General features: G+C 37.4%; 1 protein-coding gene and 5 pseudogenes across 1 annotated transcript; all 6 read right to left on the bottom strand.

The window, feature by feature from the left end:
• LOC129361185 (MAGUK p55 subfamily member 4-like) overlaps window positions 1-20,334 on the bottom strand; it is a 90,868-nt pseudogene that overhangs the window by 39,242 nt on the left and 31,292 nt on the right.
• On the bottom strand, window positions 401-1,307 carry LOC129361182 (olfactory receptor 11A1-like; annotated as a pseudogene).
• On the bottom strand, window positions 9,890-10,802 carry LOC129361364 (olfactory receptor 13C2-like; annotated as a pseudogene).
• Window positions 12,940-13,881, bottom strand: LOC129361181 (olfactory receptor 11A1-like). The gene has a single exon (XM_055031913.1). It carries the CDS (start codon window positions 13,852-13,854, stop codon window positions 12,940-12,942), a length of 915 nt encoding a protein of 304 aa, XP_054887888.1. The 5' UTR covers window positions 13,855-13,881.
• On the bottom strand, window positions 15,242-16,950 carry LOC129361180 (olfactory receptor 142-like; annotated as a pseudogene).
• Window positions 19,152-20,069, bottom strand: LOC129361179 (olfactory receptor 11A1-like; annotated as a pseudogene).

Genomic DNA, 20,334 nt, shown 5'->3' with positions numbered 1-20,334 from the left:
GTTTGAGACAAAGTGGTGGCTAATAAAATGCTTTTTTTTTTTTTAAAGGCATTAAAAATAAAGAATTGTTCCACATGTTGAAATTTATTTCCACACAAAGTAAAATGTGAAACAATGAAAGCTGAAATGACAGAGTGTCTTTTCCTGAGCTGTGTAGAACGTCAGATTGAGCTGCTAAAGGTGTCTTCTTAACGGTGGATCGTTTTGTCTCCGGCTTTGAAATAAAACTTGAGAAAGAACGACGAGCAGGCACATAATAAGCTTTCCGATGAATCAGAGAAACACGGGTACTCTTTGACAGTAAAACATTACCTGCAGATTTTAAAAAGACAAACGTTATCACTTAAACAAAGTGGGAGTGAAAACTAAAGACAGAAACTATGAAAGCTTAAAGCCACGTTTATGTTTCTCTGGTGTGACAGAGCAAGCGCCTCAGGTGTTTATAATTTCTCCCACTTTCAGTCCATATATGACTGGATTAAAAAGAGGATTGTAGATTATTATTTGCAATGTCATTATGAAACGTGCAGTTGTTGAAATATCAGATTCCAAACGGACAATAATCATCTCATAGGTGAGCAAACAGGAGTAGTTGATTAAAACCAGCAGGTGAGGCAAACATGTCTGTGCAGCTTTTTTCCTCACTTCCCCACAGCTTCTATACGCCACTATAAATATCATTGTGTAAGTAAACAATATAAAAACCACCGGAAGAAGGCTAACGTTGAATAAAACCACTAAGCCGTAGATCATTATCGCTCTTGAAGCCACGCAGAGAAGAATTCATTGAATTGTTGCAAAAAATGCCTTTCAAAGTGAAGTGACAGAGTTTCAAATGAGCAAATATAATCACAACCACAGCTAAATGGCAGGCAGGCACAAGCCATGCTAAGATGAGGAAGCTCCTCACTTTTGTTTTTCTCATCATGGTTGGATATTGCAGAGGTTTACATATGGCCACATATCTGTCATAAGCCATTGCCAAAAGTAAAAATTCTGAACCACTGAAAGAGTAGAATAAAAAAGTCTGAAGGATACACGCTTCATAAGCTATGATCTGTTTTTCAGATAAAAAGTCGATCAAAGCTTGGGGTAGACCACGGTGCTGAAAGCATGGAGTTCATCAGCAGAGCAGCAATGAAAACATACATGGGCTCATGGAGGTTTCTGTGGATCACAATCAGGCAAAACACTGTGGAATTGAAGGACAGGATCAAAACATAACCTGTAAACATGATAATGAAGTAGACATATCGGTATTTATCCACCTCTACGTGACCGTCAAGAGTGATGTACGTGACATTCATTTCAGTAGGCAACGTAGTTACGAAAACAAAAATGAAAAATGGAGACTAACAGTTTCAAAGTGCTGCACATGAGAAAAGTAGTCGAATGCAGCAGACACTCGGGGGGGAGAAAAGTCACTGTTGACTGTTTGATATGGAAGGACTCTTTAAAGAGCTTTTCTGCCCACCATGGATTTAGGAGACTAGTCCTTGAAGAGATGTTGGCATGGTTACAAGCTTGAAGTTGAAGCGACGAGTGAGACGATACGGATCATTCTATATCCATTATCCTTCTACAGCAACATTTTGTGCAGATTTATTTTACTTTAATAAAGAGTTAATATAAGAAAATGTTCAGATGCCATTAAAGTTTGGTTTAAAATTGTTTAAATTTGAACTGGATTTGTGGGGGTCACAGGTTTATTTCTGCTCACTTTAACATTTAGTTTGTACATTTAAAGTTACGTCTTCAAATTCACAATAATAAGATGCCAACATGTAACATAAAAGAGGTATTAAATAATGTATTTTAGTGATAAATTCATAATTTCAGTCAGCAAAAATTGGTTTTAATAAGTTATGCATTTTGTGCAAAATTAACAGTTTGTTTATGGCAGTGGTATTAGTGGCAATGTTTCCCCCAGAAAACTTGCTAAGTCCGGTGGTTGAGTTATTCATCCAGCGGCCTGTTGTGTTTTTGAGTTAAAAAATACTTAATAGTTGACAGGAAATTTGAAAATATCACTTGATAATTATGTTACATGATGTGTTACAGGTTAGATTAATACCTGAACACCAACTACAAAATCTTTAAAAAATGCAAACATTTTAAAAAGACTTAAATGAATAAGCAATGCTTATCCTGGTGGGGTCAGACGTAAAGCCTGGTAGCCCGCCAGACTTATAATACTCTGGGGGAAATCCTGGCTAGGTAATCACTTTTTATTCAAACTTATCTTTAACAGATATAAATACGCCGATAGCTATAGATGTAGTATTGTATTAAACAAGACTGATGCTTGTTGCTGTGACAAAATACAAAAGCATTTCACTCTGGTTAAAAGTCTTCTTTGAAAACATCGTAAAAAAGAAAAACACCAGTAATTTCCATTTTATATTTATGCACAAATTAATTTAGTGTTCTAAAAACAAAGTGACATATGAATGTTGTGTCAGAGTAGTGTAGTGAAGGTGGTGAGGCAGACGCTGGAGGCCCAGGTAAGGTGAGTAGTGGTAATTTAATAACAAAACTGTCCATCGAACAAAGTCAACAAAGGTAGTCTGCAGCCAGGCAGCACGGCTGAGCGGAAGCCAGGGCTCAAACAGCAACTGGTCAAACAGTACAACCAACGACAACGTGCGACAAAATGACAAGGACCCGAACAAAGGACACAGGTGGGATTAAATACAAAGAGGTCATCAGGGGAACAGACACATCTGGGAGCAATCAAGGGGAAGACAGGACAACGAGGAGACTCAGGACACTGAAAACTCAAATAAACACAACAGAAAAACATGGAACACAACATGTTGATTGGTAAAAATTAAGAGACAATTTAAAATGAGCCGTTTCTCTGAATGTACGTTTTATAGGTTTATGTCTGAGTAAAATGGACGTTGTTCTTTTATTCTGTGAACTACAGATAACATGGCTCTCAAATTCCAAACAAAAATTTAGTGTTTATTTTCAGAAAATGAGAAATAGTTAAAATAATAAAATAGATGCAATGCTTTCAGAGTTCAAATAATGCAAGGAAAACAAGTTCATTTTCATTGAGAAAAAAACGACAATATTAATGTTTTAACTCAGAAATTAATATTTGGTGGAAGAAGCAGGAGGTTTTCAATGGGGTTCAATGCAGTGGGCTCTTCATGTTTCTAGAGCTGTATGTATAGGCTATATACAAAATCTTTACTATTTTGTTTTGGCAGTAAATATCCAACTAAACCTTTCATAAAACATTAGTAAGATCACGTCAGTGACAGGCTGTTGGAGAAATTGTGATATTAATCAATTATTTGTTATTCTCATTGATCTTTATAATGTATCTTTAATTGATGCTTTCCTTAAAGTTAATCTCATTATAGAATTAAGAATGTTTCTTGTATTTTTAATTTACTCTGATTCTTTTCTCAGAAGGCCTCACTGACAGAGAGCAGAAACAAAATCTTCCTGCAGGTTTACCTCTTGGTGAAGAGCTCTGCTTCAGTTGAGTTGCTGGCCTCCAATAAAACCATCATTGCTAAGATCACTACATATTTTATTAATCTTTGTGCCTGAAGGACATTATCTAGTACAGAATGATTGTGTGTTAGTTAGTGAATAACATTTGACGCTGTAGCTGTTTTGCCCCCTCCCTTTAGAGCTACAGTGTCCTTGTGATTAGGGATCCTAGAAACAATAAAATAGAGGAGCAGACAAAATGTGCTTCAGAGCGGTAGGAGATTGTAACTGAAGCACATCTCTGTCCGTTCTCCTCGCGAGTGAAAAAGAATCTAACTCTTTTGTCTTTTCTGTCTTTGTTAATGTATGTTTAACAGGTGTTAACCCTAACATTTTTGGTCCTTCGAGACGGATGTCATATACTGGAAAGATTCCGGCAGGTGTGGCGGACCCCAGTAAGACCGTGCGCACGGCAAGAGAACCTGTTAAAGGACTGGGCTCGGCCTGCCTGCTGGGATCTGAAGGTTGACGACACTCCAGGGAAAGACAAGAGAGGGTGAGTGATTCTTCTTTAAAAAGTGGCGAATGACGTTTTAGAGAGTAAGTCATTCTTCTGTGTGAGAGAAGAGTGACTTCTTCTTTGACTGAAAGTTGTTGCGCGCACAAGTGAAAACCCTGTCAATTCTAGACTCTAACAGGTAAAAGTAATGCACAAAATCCGTGGATAGGCTAACGGAGCCTGGTGCTTCAAGGCTGGAGGCCTTGTCCTGTTCTGGGGAACCAACAATTGTACTATTGGGCAATGATAGCAGCCCAACTAATACTAGAAATGTTCTGGGTAATAGCAGCAAATAACTAATACCAGCACTGTTCTGGGTAATAACAGCAACTCAAATAACAATTGTACTATTGTGGGTAGTAACAGTAGCCCAACAAAATACCTGCACTGTTTTGGGCAGTAACAGCAGCCCAATTACTAATTGTACTATTGTGAGCAGTAACAGTAGCTCAACTAGTACCTGCAGGCTAAACGGATTGCGGAGTCCGGCGAAAACAGGCGCTTAAGTTCCGTATCAGTATGTAAGAGATAAAAATAAAAAATGAAAGACAAAAAAAAAAAATAAAATAAACTAGAAAATAAGGGTTGGTAAACCTTACCTCGCTGGAGGTCTTGTAAAACCCTACTGGGACGAGGACTTGCAAACCTCACCTGGTTCGGGGTTTTGCAACCTCACGTGGTTTGAGATCTTACGAACCCCACCTGTTGTGGGAACGGGGCCGACGAATACCCGTGGTTAAACGGACGGCGATAACAGGCGCTTCAAATCCGTGAAACAAAAAAAAAAAAGTGTGTGTATGTGAGCGTGATTGGAGGTATAAATACCACTTGGTATTTTATCTCATGTAAAACAGTAGGATTGTGAGCAGCAAACCTCTTGTGGATGCACAGGCAAGAACTCTCCACTCGAAAGAGTTGAAGTGAGAGTTACCACAACAGGTCTTTTCAATTGCTGGCCTACTGAATCAGATCTCCAGTTTCTAGGACTCCCTAGGAGTCGGCAAAACTGGTCCAAATTTAAATAAAAAAAAAAAGGGGAAATGAATAAGTAAAACTAAGCCAACAGACAGTCTAAAATCAAACGACTGGAAAGTTATTAAAGATCAGGATAAAATAAAAAAAAAAAAAATTCAAATAAAAATTGTACGAGGAAGGGTATGATGATGTACAATTAGTAGCGCAAAAACGAGAAAGTGGGGAGAAAGAAATTACAAAAGAAAAGGAAAAGGTTCCAGGAGCCTTTTTCCAGGATGAGGAACAAGTGTTTTATGAGGACAGGAGAGGAAGAGAAGGCTTTAGGGGCAGAGGTCATAACCTTAGAGGTTTAAAAGGGAGACGTGGGAGAGGAAACTACAGGCACAGTTACTCGGGTGCTGGTGTTGCGGGCAGGAAGGACATTTAGCCAGAAATTGCCCAAGAAAAGAAAACAAAAAAACACAGGACAGTCAGCATGATTAAGATCAGAGAAGTTGGGGAGTGAAGAGGTCCAGTTAAATCTTCAGGATTTACTTTCTATGGACAGCATAAGACCTGAAATAACTCTCCTAATAAATGGCAGACCTGTAAATTTCCTCTGTGACACGGGTGCATGTAGAACAACACGTAGAGAAAACATTCTTGGGGTAAAATATTTGTGGTGAAAATGTCAAGATCAGCTACAGGAATAAAAGAAGGGGACTTCTTTGTTGTCCAGGGACACAGGGAACTGTATTACTTTTATTCATTGGATGTGCCCAACAAACCCCCACACAACACTGCACAAACACTTCTGGCAGAGGGGCATAAAGCCATTTCTGCCCTACAGGATCAAAAGTCTCCTGATGATTTGCATGTCACACTTTGGTTCAAAACAGTTCCTGGGCCTGATAGGAACTATGAAGCCAGACTCAACAAGGTCACCCCAGCCAAGATAACTGTGACCTATCTGTACACAGACACAAAACATGTGCCTGATCCACACACATTGTTGAATTCTCTTAGATCAGATGCAAAAGTATTCACGGTTGTAGACATCAGTAAATGCCTTTTTCTCAATACCAATTGAGAAAGAGAGCCAATTTTGGTTTGCTTTTACTTTTGAAGGGAAAAGATACACATACACCAGACTACTTCAAGGCTACTGTGAAAGCCCTACAATTCTCTTTCAAGTAATGAGTGCAAGTATGTCAACTTTTCAACCCCCAGGAGGGAGCCAAGTTTGTTGTACATAGTTGATGTTTTATTGGTTTCTCCAGACAGGGAAACCTGTAAGCAAAACACTTTAGCGCTTCTGCAACATTTAGCTAAAGAAGGTCATAAGGTTAACAAAATAAACTTTAACTGTGTAAACGACAAGTAAAATATTTGGGTCATAATTTGAGTGAAGGAGGACGAACCTTAGCGGAGGAAAGAAAAACGACAATTCTCCAAGCTCCCAAACCACAAACAAAAAAACAGATGATGTCCTTTTTGGGGCTGACTAACTATTGTCGAAACTGGGTGCCTAATTATGCAGAAATTGTGACAGCTCTGAATAAATTAATGTATAAAAAAGATCTTTAAAATGTCTTCTTTGTTGTGGGCAGATGAAGCAGAAGAAGGACTTTGGAAACTAAACAGGCCCTCGTGTCAAGCGCTGCGTTAGCGTTACCAGATTATCAATAAAAAAAAAAAAAACTTTTGTTCAGATGGTGGATTGTAAAGGTCATGTCATGACCTCGGTGCTAGTCTAACAGCATGGTGATAAAATGAGACCAATAGCATATTTTCTTCAAAACTTGATAGTGTAGCGTGTGCCTTACCACATTGTGTGAGAGCTGTAGTTGCTGCTTCTATGGCAGTAGAAGTTAGAGCTCCTATAGTTCTTTTTCACCCATTAACATCAAAAGTAACACATGCAGAATTATTAAAAGAATTATTACAAGTCGTGCACCTACCAAAACAACTAGCAATCTGTAAATGTGCGGCGCACACTGCAGGGACAGATAAGGTGTCCCTAGGGAATGCTTTCGAAGACAAAATAAAAAAAAAAAAAAAAAAAGCAGCTGAGGGAGAGATAAATGTATTACATGTGGACGTAAAAATTAAATTTATGAAAGAAACTTTAAGAGACATGCAACAATTAAGTCCTCAAAATGAAAAGGATTTATGGATAAAAAATGGAGCAAAATTGGAAAATTATATAAAACTAAACCTATTTTACCAAGAAAAAAATCTGTATAAATGGGCTGCAATATTGAGCCATGGCGTTTCGCATGTCTCAACAGGGGGGATGGTAGGATACATCAACATTACACTACTTATGGATTTATTTCTTATTTAAAAAAATTCTGTAGGACCTGTTTGATATGTGCAAAACATAACTCTTAGGGCAATCTAAGATCACTTAGAGGAAAGTTTCCTACTCTGCAATATCCATTTCAAGTAATGCACATGGACTTCATAGAATTGAATAAAAGTGAAGGACAAAAGTATTGTTTAGAAATAATTGATGCTTTTCTAAATGGTTTGAACATTTCACTAAAAACCCAGATGCAGCGGAAAAGCCAACTTGGATACATTTAACACACTGCAAAAAGGAATTTAATTTCAAAAGTAATTGGGAAGCAAGCTCAAGACGCTCACCGACCTACAGGGCAAAGTCCAGGTTACAAAGGGGGTTAAACCAAATAGTTTTTCCGTCTCAAAACTGGTGAAGATTGTCCACAACCCTGTAGTGTCTTTAGGAGCAGAACGGACTTGCACATTAATGAAAATAACAAGCGAATATATCTTTGTTTTTATTTTGTGTTTTTCATCTGGGAACAATTCACGTCACGAATAAAAATGTTTTCTTGTAACACTGTTTACAGAATGAGGATGAGTATTCAGGTGTGTTTTCCACCTAGTTCTGTTATCATTGTTTTAGTCTCCTGGGCAAGTATGACGTCAGCAAAATACAGATTAAACTTGATATATGACAAATGATGTTTTAACACCGGACTGTTCTCTCTGTGAACAATGAATTTAACCCTGTCTTTCGTGCAGATGTCTGGTGGTGGTGCAGTGGTGACAAAATTTTTAATAGATTACCTAGGAAGGTAACAGGGATGTCTGCATTAATTTCTTTATTATTGCCTGTTTCTGTTTATCCAATGACTGCTGATCATCTAATTCATGCTTTAACTGATGTTGTGCCTCAGCAGTGACGTCAGTTGCAGAAGCGAGACCTGACCTGGAGGAACAATGATCCTACATACATCGATGCCATTGGTGTTCCCCGTGGTGTACCAGATGAGTATAAATTGGCCGACCAAATTGCAGCAGGATTTGAGTCCACAATTTGTTGGTGGTGTACATTAAACAAAAACGTTGACAGAATCAACTACATCCATTACAATGTACAAAAACTGGGCAACTGGACACAGGCAGGCTTCGAGGCGGTGCATGAGCAGCTGGCCGCTACATCACTGATGGCTTTCCAGAACCGTATTGCACTTGACATGGTGCTGGCTGAACGAGGGGGAGTGTGTGCAATCTTTGGTGAAAGATGCTGCACTTTTCTACCCAACAACACAGCGGCTGATTGGCAGCCTGATGAAGTCCATTGAGGGGCTCCGTACCCTTAATGGTAAGCTGAAGGAGTTCTCTGGAGTGAATACTTCCAGGTGGGACGACTGGATGAATGTTTTTGGAAAGAACCGAACCCTTGTGTCTTCTGTTTTAGTGTTGATGGCTGTCTTTGCTGCCATTCTAACCTTGTGTGGATGCTGTTGTATTCCTTGCCTGCGTTCTTTGTTTAATAGTCTCATCACTACAGCAATTTAGCCCATGGGGAACCAGATGATGCCGATGTATCCCTTATTGGCGAGAGAACCTAAGTCTGACAGAGAAAGCTCTGATGAGGACTGTTTGATGTGTTTTCCTGATTCTAAGTTTTGGACTGAGTATAAACTTTGAGTGTAAACGTGTTTGGTTTCTTGAAAAATATTAACTCCTAGTTGAAAATTGTTTGAAGTGGCTGTTTAGGAAGGATATGAGAATTAGAACAAATATTTGATAAACAGGGGGAAATGTTGGAGAAATTGTGATATTAATCAATTATTTGTTATTCTCATTGATCTTTATAATGTATCTTTAATTGATGCTTTCCTTAAAGTTAATCTCATTATAGAATTAAGAATGTTTCTTGTATTGTTAATTTACTCTGATTTTTCTCAGAAGGCCTCACTGACAGAGAGCAGAAACAAAATCTTCAGGTTTACCTCTTGGTGAAGAGCTCTGCTTCAGTTGAGTTGCTGGCCTCCAATAAAACCATCATTGCTAAGATCACTACATATTTTATTAATCTTTGTGCCTGGAAGGACATTATCTAGTACAGAATGATTGTGTGTTAGTTAGTGAATAACATTTGACGCTGTAGCTGTTTTGCCCCTCCCTTTAGAGCTACAGTGTCCTTGTGATTAGGGATCCTAGAAACAATAAAATAGAGGAGCAGACAAAATGTGCTTCAGAGCGGTAGGAGATTGTAACTGAAGCACATCTCTGTCCGTTCTCCTCGCGAGTGAAAAAGAATCTAACTCTTTTGTCTTTTCTGTCTTTGTTAATGTATGTTTAACAGGTGTTAACCCTAACACAGGCTTTATTACTGAACATTTGTGCAGCATTTTGAAATGTATTCACAAAAAAAAAAAAAAAAGAATTTTAAAAGTAGTACATCCTGTCTTAAATTACACAGGCTTTAAAACAAACTTGAGGAAAAGTATTTAAAAGTATCATTAATGTGGATATGGTAAATGAATGAGAGAAACACACAAAAGTGATCAAATTCTACATGTTTACATCTAATTATTAAAAAGTTGTCAAAAAGAATTATTCCAGGGACAGACAAAAGACAAAAACGACCGAAACTTTAAAAAGATGTCACTTTCCTCTGGTGTGACAGAGCAAGCGCCTCAGGTGTTTATAAATTTCTCCCACTTTCAGTCCATATATGACTGGATTAAAAAGAGGATTATACATTATTATTTGCAATGTCATTATGAAACGCGCAGATGTTGAAATATCAGATTCTAAACGGACAATAATCATCTCAAAAGTGAGCAAACCGGAGTAGTTGATTAAAACCAGCAGGTGAGGCAAACATGTCTGTGCAGCTTTTTTCCTCACTTCCCCACAGCTTCTATAGGCACTATAAATATAACTGTGTAAGTGAAGAGTATGAAAACCATCGGAAAAACAGCAATGTTGAATAAAACAACAAGGCCGTACGTCCACAAGGCTTTTGAAGCCACGCAGAAAAGTTGATTCACTGAATTGTTGCAAAAAATGCCTTTCCAAGTGAAGCTGCAGAGCTTGGAATTGGCATTTCCAATAAAGGGCACAACGATGTGGCAAGCAGGCACAAACCAAGCCAGAACGAGGAAAACACTCACTGTTCCTTTTTTCATGATCATGTGATATTGCAGAGGTTTACATATCGACACAAACCTGTCAAAGCCATGGCTGCTAACAGCAAGTACTCTGAACAGCTTAGAGTGTAAAAAGCAAATGCCTGAATGAGACAAGCCTCATAAGACAGAATCTGCTTCTCAGATAAGAAGTCAATCAGAAGCTTTGGGTAGATCGAAGAACTGAAAACGATAAAGTTGAACAACAAAGCAGCAATAAAGATATACATGGGCTCATGGAGGTTCTTGTGAATAACAACCAGACAAACGACGGTCGAGTTGCTGGACAGGATCAAAATATAACCTGTGACCATGATGGAGAAATAAACATACCGATATTTTTCCAACTCCACATGGCCACCGAGACGAATGTATGTTACATTCATAGTCTCACCAAGCCAGATGATTGAAAAACTGACAGAAAGGGGTAAATGAGACGGGTTTAAAGTCTAAAAGTGTCGCTCATGAGAAAAAAAAATGAATAAATTGGACTCGTGTCTCTTTTGTGTGCAGGTCACCATTCCGCCGTACGCTCTGAGAGGAAATGGAGTTAGATCCCCTTTTTAAAGTTTCTCCTTTAACCATTATGGATTTCAATCTATTCCAACTGGAGTTGTTGGCAGGGTAACAGCTCCACCTGTGTAGAAGCATGAAAACATATTACTGAGAAACAGTGATTTAGGTCTTTGAAATTGTTTCACACAGCTGCTGTTGAACTTTAGCGTTCACTCAATGTTGTTCTGTTTATACCTAAAGGATTAATATTCCTTCTTGCTGAGTCAATACACTCATATTCAACCACAATGACACATGCTTACTACATATCTCTAACAAACTTAAATCCATTGTGGTTTCTACTGAAACTGTAAATATGAGGGAGGAATTAATCAGTTTTCACCCAAAAATATATAGTAATAATATTTGGTGGACGTTCCAGAATTTGGCTTATTTGAGCTTCTGCTTCCTTATTAGACGTGAAGAAGGCATCAAAAGACTGAAACAGCTTTGATTCATTTCTTCTTAAACGGGCGGTATTACTTGTTTTCCACACAAAAAGTGACATTTTATAGCACAATCAAGAAACTGTGTTACCTTCAGGTGTCAGAAAAATGTTAAATATATATCAAATATGACTTAAGAGAAATTTAACTATGTAGTTTAATGCCTTAAAATTGAGCTTCCGTCTACTCTTTTATTCCTTTAGAAACATTTTACCAGTGTTGCACTGAGAAGCAGCTCCTCTAATGTTCTTTTCTGACAGGTGTTTGCTAATTGCTGCTGGCTAGTCTGAAGGAGCTAGTCAGGAGTGCGGCAGAGAGCTGCTCTGTGAGGCAGAAGCCTAAAAACCACAGCCCCGTGGAGGAGCTTCACCTCGAAGGCAGGGAGAAATTCACCTTGATGTTTCATTCATTTTTCGTCAGACAGCAACAGCAGCACAGGGAGGAGCTTGATCCTTTTGTAGAATATCTGTCTCAGACTCTCATGACAAATATGTAGAAAAGATCTTTTTATGGAAGTTACTCACAGCAGCTTTAACCAACGTGTCAGTATTTTAATTGCAATACCGTCATATTTTACATACATCATTACTTCCTATAAAATAAGTTCTTAAAAAATGAAGGTTTCTGATAGATTTTAGTCTGAAAAATCCCCTTGATGACCGACACAGGTGTTCTGTTGGTTTGAGTTCATTCAAAATGTGAAAAAGTTCAGGGAACGTGACAAATTTTCTTGTTTAAAAAAATAAATAAAAAAACAAGCTCTTTTACAATAACATTAGACAGCACACTTTTAACACAGCCGTTAATATGTGCAGCAAATATTTTTGTCAAAGTGAGAAGAAGACATTTTCTAGTAGTAGTTTTGTTTTGGTAGTAAATGTTAAACAATACCTTTTGTCAATATAAGATAAAATCTAAACAAGGATGGATCTTAATTCAAATATTTGGAAAGTTTTAAAAATCTATTCAAAATAAAAAACAGCAAAAGCACAAGAGACTGAAAGTCATTTCTCTACCTTCGTAGGAGAGAAATCACTTCAACAATTTTTATACTATATATTAGATTACAAAGACTCATTCTTATCAGTGTCAATAATAGCCACAGTCTAAAATAACAGTTTGAGACAAAGTGGTGGCTAATACAATGCTTTTTTTTTTTTTTTAAAAAAGGCATTAAAAATAAAAAATTGTTCCACATGTTGAAATTTCTTTCCACACAAAGTAAAATGTGAAACAATGAAAGCTGAAATGACAGAGTGTCTTTTCCTGAGCTGTGTAGAACGTCAGATTGAGCTGCTAAAGGTGTCTTCTTAACGGTGGAACGTTTTGTCTCCGGCTTTGAAATAAAACTTGAGAAAGAACGACGAGCAGGCACATAATAAGCTTTCCGATGAATCAGAGAAACACTGGTACTCTTTGACAGTAAAACATTACCTGCAGATTTTAAAAAGACAAACGTTATCACTTAAACAAAGTGGGAGTGAAAACTAAAGACAGAAACTATGAAAGCTTAAAGCCACGATTATGTTTCTCTGGTGTGACAGAGCAAGCGCCTCAGGTGTTTCTGAATTTCTCCCACTTTCAGTCCATATATGACTGGATTAAAAAGAGGATTGTAGATTATTATTTGCAATGTCATTATGAAACGTGCAGTTGTTGAAATATCAGATTCCAAACGGACAATAATCATCTCATAGGTGAGCAAACAGGAGTAGTTGATTAAAACCAGCAGGTGAGGCAAACATGTCTGTGCAGCTTTTTTCCTCACTTCCCCACAGCTTCTATAGGCCACTATAAATATCATTGTGTAAGTAAACAATATAAAAACCACCGGAAGAAGGCTAACGTTGAATAAAATCACTAAACCGTAGATCATTATCGCTCTTGAAGCCACGCAGAGAAGATAATTCATTGAATTGTTGCAAAAAATGCCTTTCAAAGTGAAGCGACAGAGTTTCAAATGAGCAAATATAATCACAGCCACAGCTAAATGGCAGGCAGGCACAAGCCATGCTAAGATGAGGAAGCTCCTCACTTTTGTTTTTCTCATCATGGTTGGATATTGCAGAGGTTTACATATGGCCACATATCTGTCATAAGCCATTGCAGCCAAAAGTAAAAATTCTGAACCACTGAAAGAGTAGAATAAAAAAGTCTGAAGGATACACGCTTCATAAGCTATGATCTGTTTTTCAGATAAAAAGTCAATCAAAAGCTTGGGGTAGACCACGGTGCTGAAAAGCATGGAGTTCATCAGCAGAGCAGCAATGAAAACATACATGGGCTCATGGAGGTTTCTGTGGATCACAATCAGGCAAAACACTGTGGAATTGAAGGACAGGATCAAAACATAACCTGTAAACATGATAATGAAGTAGACATATCGGTATTTATCCACCTCTACGTGACCGTCAAGAGTGATGTACGTGACATTCATTTCAGTAGGCAACGTAGTTACGAAAACAAAAATGAAAAAGAGAGACTAACAGTTTCAAAGTGCTGCACATGAGAAAAGTAGTCGAATGCAGCAGACACTCGGCGGGAGAAAGTCACTGTTGACTGTTTGATATGGAAGGACTCTTTAAAGAGCTTTTCTGCCCACCATGGATTTAGGAGACTAGTCCTTGAAGAGATGTTGGCATGGTTACAAGCTTGAAGTTGAAGCGACGAGTGAGACGATACGGATCATTCTATATCCATTATCCTTCTACAGCAACATTTTGTGCAGATTTATTTACTTTAATAAAGAGTTAATATAAGAAAATGTTCAGATGCCATTAAAGTTTGGTTTAAAATTGTTTAAATTTGAACTGGATTTGTGGGGGTCACAGGTTTATTTCTGCTCACTTTAACATTTAGTTTGTACATTTAAAGTTACGTCTTCAAATTCACAATAATAAGATGCCAACATGTAACATAAAAGAGGTATTAAATAATGTATTTTAGTAATAAATTCACAATTTTAGTCAGCAAGAATTGGTTTTAATAAGTTATGCATTTTGTGCAAAATTAACAGTTTGTTTATGGCAGTGGTATTAGTGGCAATGTTTCCCACAGAAAACTTGCTAAGTCTGGTGGTTGAGTGTTACGTCAGTTATTCATCCAGCGGCCTGTTGTGTTTTTGAGTTAAAAAATACTTAATAGTTGACAGGAAATTTGAAAATATCACTTGATAATTATGTTACATGATGTGTTACATGTTAGATTAATACCTGAACACCAACTACAAAATCTTAAAAAAAACGCAAACATTTATAAAGACTTAAATGAATAAGCAATGCTTATCCTGGTGGGGTCAGAAGTAAAGTCTGGTAGCCGCCAGACTTATAATACTGTGGGGGAAATCCTGGCTAGGTAATCACTTTTTATTCAAACTTATCTTTAACAGATATAAATACGCCGATAGCTATAGATGTAGTATTGTATTAAACAAGACTGATGCTTGTTGCTGTGACAAAATACAAAAGCATTTCACTCTGGTTAAAAGTCTTCTTTTGAAAACATCGTAAAAAAGAAAAACACCAGTAATTTCCATTTTATATTTATGCACAAATTAATTTAGTGTTCTAAAAACAAAGTGCCATATGAATGTTGTGTCAGAGTAGTGTAGTGGAGGTGGTGAGGCAGACGCTGGAGGCCCAGGTAAGGTGAGTAGTGGTAATTTTATAACAAAACTGTCCAGCAAACAAAGTCAACAAAGGTAGTCTGCAGCCAGGCAGCACGGCTGAGCGAAGCCAGGGCTCAAACAGCAACTGGTCAAACAGTACAACCAACGACAACGTGTGACAAAATGACAAGGACCCGAACAAAGGACACAGGTGGGATTAAATACAAAGAGGGTCATCAGGGGAATAAGACACATCTGGGAGCAATCAAGGGGAAGACAGGACAACGAGGAGACTCAGGACACTGAAAACCTAAATAAACACAACAGAAAAAACATGGAACACAACATGTTGATTGGTAAAAATTAAGAGACAATTTAAAATGAGCCGTTTCTCTGAATGTACGTTTTATAGGTTTATGTCTGAGTAAAATGGATGTTGTTCTTTTATTCTGTGAACTACAGATAACATGGCTCTCAAATTCCAAACAAAATTTAGTATTTTCAGAAAATGAGAAATAGTTAAAATAATAAAATAGATGCAATGCTTTCAGAGTTCAAATAATGCAAGGAAAACAAGTTCATGTTCATTGAAAAAAAAACAACAATATTAATGTTTTAACTCAGAAATTAATATTTGGTGGAAGAAGCAGGAGGTTTTCAATGGGGTTCAATGCAGTGGGCTTTTCATGTTTCTAGAGCTGTATGTATAGGCTATATAAAAATGTTTACTATTTTGTTTTGGCAGTAAATATCCAACTAAACCTTTCATAAAACATTAGTAAGATCACGTCAGTGACAGGCTTTATTACTGAACATTTGTGCAGCATTTTGAAATGTATTCACAAAAAAAAAAAAAAAAAAAGAATTTTAACAGTAGTACATTCTGTCTTAAATTACACAGGCTTTAAAACAAACTTGAGGAAAAGTATTTAAGAGTATCATTAATGTGGATATGGTAAATGAATGAGAGAAACACACAAAAGTGATCAAATTCTACATGTTTACATCTAATTATTAAAAAGTTGTCAAAAAGAATTATTTCCAGGACAGACAAAAGACAAAAACGACCGAAACTTTAAAAAGATGTCACTTTCCTCTGGTGTGACAGAGAAAGCGCCTCAGGTGTTTATAAATTTCTCCCACTTTCAGTCCATATGACTGGATTAAAAAGAGGATTATACATTATTATTTGCAATGTCATTATGAAACGCGCAGTTGTTGAAATATCAGATTCTAAACGGACAATAATCATCTCAAAAGTGAGCAAACCGGAGTAGTTGATTAAAACCAGCAGGTGCGGTAAACACGTCTGTGCAGCTTTTTTCCTCACTTCCCCACAGCTTCTATAGGCCACTATAAATATAACTGTGTAAGTGAAGAGTATGAAAACCATCGGAAAAACAGCAATGTTGAATAAAACAACAAGGCCGTACGTCAACAAGGCTTTTGAAGCCACGCAGAAAAGTTGATTCACTGAATTGTTGCAAAAAATGCCTTTCCAAGTGAAGCTGCAGAGCTTGGAATTGGCATTTCCAATAAAGGGCACAACGGTGTGGCAAGCAGGCACAAACCAAGCCAGAACGAGGAAACACTCACTGTTCCTTTTTTCATGATCATGTGATATTGCAGAGGTTTACATATCGACACAAACCTGTCAAAAGCCATGGCTGCTAACAGCAAGTACTCTGAACAGCTTAGAGTGTAAAAAGCAAATACCTGAATGAGACAAACCTCATAAGACAGAATCTGCTTCTCAGATAAGAAGTCAATCAGAAGCTTTGGGTAGATCGAAGAACTGAAAACGATAAAGTTGAACAACAAAGCAGCAATAAAGATATACATGGGCTCATGGAGGTTCTTGTGAATAACAACCAGACAAACGACGGTCGAGTTGCTGGACAGGATCAAAATATAACCTGTGACCATGATGAAGAAATAAACATACCGATATTTTTCCAACTCCACATGGCCACCGAGACGAATGTATGTTACATTCATAGTCTCACCAAGCCAGATGATTGAAAAACTGACAGAAAGGGGTAAATGAGACGGGTTTAAAGTCTAAAAGTGTCGCTCATGAGAAAAAAAAATGAATAAATTGGACTCGTGTCTCTTTTGTGTGCACGTCACCGTTCCGCCGTACGCTCTGAGAGGAAATGGAGTTAGATCCCCTTTTTAAAGTTTCTCCTTTAACCATTATGGATTTCAGTCTATTGCAACTGGAGTTGTTGGCAGGGTAACCGCTCCACCTGTGTAGAAGCATGAAAACATATCACTGAGAAACAGTGATTTAGGTCTTTGAAATTGTTTCACACAGCTGCTGTTGAACTTTAGCGTTCACTCAATGTTGTTCTGTTTATACCTATAGGATTAATATTCCTTCTTGATGAGTCAATACACTCATATTCAACCACAATGACACATGCTTACTACATATCAAACTTAAATCCATTGTGGTTTCTACTGAAACTGTAAATATGAGGGAGGAATTAATCAGTTTCACCCAAAAATATATAGTGATAATATGTTGGTGGACGTTCCAGAATTTGGCTTATTTGAGCTTCTGCTTCCTTATTAGACGTGAAGAAGGCATCAAAAGACTGAAACAGCTTTGATTCATTTCTTCTTAAACGGGCGGTATTACTTGTTTTCCACACAAAAAGTGACATTTTATAGCACAATCAAGAAACTGTGTTACCTTCAGGTGTCAGAAAAATGTTAAATATATATCAAATATGACTTAAGAGAAATTTAACTATGTAGTTTAATGCCTTAAAATTGAGCTTCCGTCTACTCTTTTATTCCTTTAGAAACATTTTACCAGTGTTGCACTGAGAAGCAGCTCCTCTAATGAGCACAGCAGATGTTCTTTTCTGGCAGGTGTTTGCTAATTGCTGCTGGCTAGTCTGAAGGAGCTAGTCAGGAGTGCGGCAGAGAGCTGCTCTGTGAGGCAGAAGCCTAAAAACCACAGCCCTGTGGAGGAGCTTCACCTCGAAGGCAGGGAGAAATTCACCTTGATGTTTCATTCATTTTTCGTCAGACAGCAACAGCAGCACAGGGAGGAGCTTGATCCTTTTGTAGAATATCTGTCTCAGACTCTCATGACAAATATGTAGAAAAGATCTTTTTATGGAAGTTACTCACAGCAGCTTTAACCAACGTGTCAGTATTTTAATTGCAATACCGTCATATTTTACATACATCATTACTTCCTATAATAAGTTCTTAAAAAATGAAGGTTTCTGATAGATTTTAGTCTGAAAAATCCCCTTGATGACCGACACAGGTGTTCTGTTTGAGTTCATTCAAAATGTGAAAAAGTTCAGGGAACGTGACAAATTTTCTTGTTTAAAAAAATAAATAAAAAAACAAGCTCTTTTACAATAACATTAGACAGCACACTTTTAACACAGCCGTTAATATGTGCAGCAATATTTTTGTCAAAGTGAGAAGAAGACATTTTCTAGTAGTAGTTTTGTTTTGGTAGTAATATTAAACAATACCTTTTGTCAATAAAAGATAAAATCTAAACAAGGATGGATCTTAATTCAAATATTTGGAAAGTTTTAAAAATCTATTCAAAATAAAAAACAGCAAAAGCACAAGAGACTGAAAGTCATTTCTCTACCTTCGTAGGAGATAAATCACTTCAACAATTTTTATACTATATATTAGATTACAAAGACTCATTCTTATCAGTGTCAATAATAGTCACAGAGTCTAAAGTAACAGTTTGAGACAAAGTGGTGGCTAATACAATGCTTTTTTTTTTTAAAGGCATTAAAAATAAAAAATTGTTCCACATGTTGAAATTTATTTCCACACAAAGTAAAATGTGAAACAATGAAAGCTGAAATGACAGAGTGTCTTTTCCTGAGCTGTGTAGAACGTCAGATTGAGCTGCTAAAGGTGTCTTCTTAACGGTGGAACGTTTTGTCTCCGGCTTTGAAATAAAACTTGAGAAAGAACAACGAGCAGGCACATAAGCTTTCCGATGAATCAGAGAAACACTGGTACTCTTTGACAGTAAAACATTACCTGCAGATTTTAAAAAGACAAACGTTATCACTTAAACAAAGTGGGAGTGAAAACTAAAGACAGAAAACTATGAAAGCTTAAAGCCACGATTATGTTTCTCTGGTGTGACAGAGCAAGCGCCTCAGGTGTTTGTGAATTTCTCCCACTTTCAGTCCATATATGACTGGATTAAAAAGAGGATTGTACATTATTATTTGCAATGTCATTATGAAACGTGCAGTTGCTGAAATATCAGATTCAAACTTAACAATAATGACATCATAAGAGATCAAACAGAAGTAGTTGATTAAACAGCAGGTGAGGCAAACATGTCTGTGCAGCTTTTTTCCTCACTTCCCCACAGCTTCTATAGGCCACTATAAATATCATTGTGTAAGTAAACAATATAAAAACCACTGGAAGAAGGCTAACGTTGAATAAAATCACTAAGCCGTAGATCATTATCGCTCTTGAAGCCACGCAGAGAAGATAATTCATTGAATTGTTGCAAAAAATGCCTTTCAAAGTGAAGTGACAGAGTTTCAAATGAGCAAATATAATCACAGCCACAGCTAAATGGCAGGCAGGCACAAGCCATGCTAAGATGAGGAAGCTCCTCACTTTTGTTTTTCTCATCATGGTTGGATATTGCAGAGGTTTACATATGGCCACATATCTGTCATAAGCCATTGCAGCCAAAAGTAAAATTCTGAACCACTGAAAGAGTAGAATAAAAAAGTCTGAAGGATACACGCTTCATAAGCTATGATCTGTTTTTCAGATAAAAAGTCAATCAAAAGCTTGGGGTAGACCACGGTGCTGAAAAGCATGGAGTTCATCAGCAGAGCAGCAATGAAAACATACATGGGCTCATGGAGGTTTCTGTGGATCACAATCAGGCAAAACACTGTGGAATTGAAGGACAGGATCAAAACATAACCTGTAAACATGATAATGAAGTAGACATATCGGTATTTATCCACCTCTACGTGACCGTCAAGAGTGATGTACGTGACATTCATTTCAGTAGGCAACGTAGTTACGAAAACAGAAATGAAAAATGGAGACTGTTTCAAAGCGGTGCGTCTTCGTTTGTAAACCGTTTGAGGAACGGCGACCGTTTAAAGAGACTTCTTTATCCACCATGGATTTCAGACACTATTCCTTGAAGACATGTTGGCATGGTAACAACTTCTGACAAGTTCAAGGGATGTGTGAGGTGGTGCCTCAAAGTGCATACGCATTACTTTTAGAGTAACGTTGGCTTCCATTAATCACATTAATTATTTTCTC

The sequence above is a fragment of the Poeciliopsis prolifica genome, unplaced genomic scaffold (assembly GCF_027474105.1).
Source record: "Poeciliopsis prolifica strain line A6 unplaced genomic scaffold, Auburn_PproV2 SCAFFOLD007, whole genome shotgun sequence".
Lineage (NCBI taxonomy): Eukaryota > Metazoa > Chordata > Actinopteri > Cyprinodontiformes > Poeciliidae > Poeciliopsis > Poeciliopsis prolifica.
The sequence above is the reverse complement of the archived record's forward strand: the minus strand, read 5'-3'. Positions and strand labels throughout refer to the sequence as shown.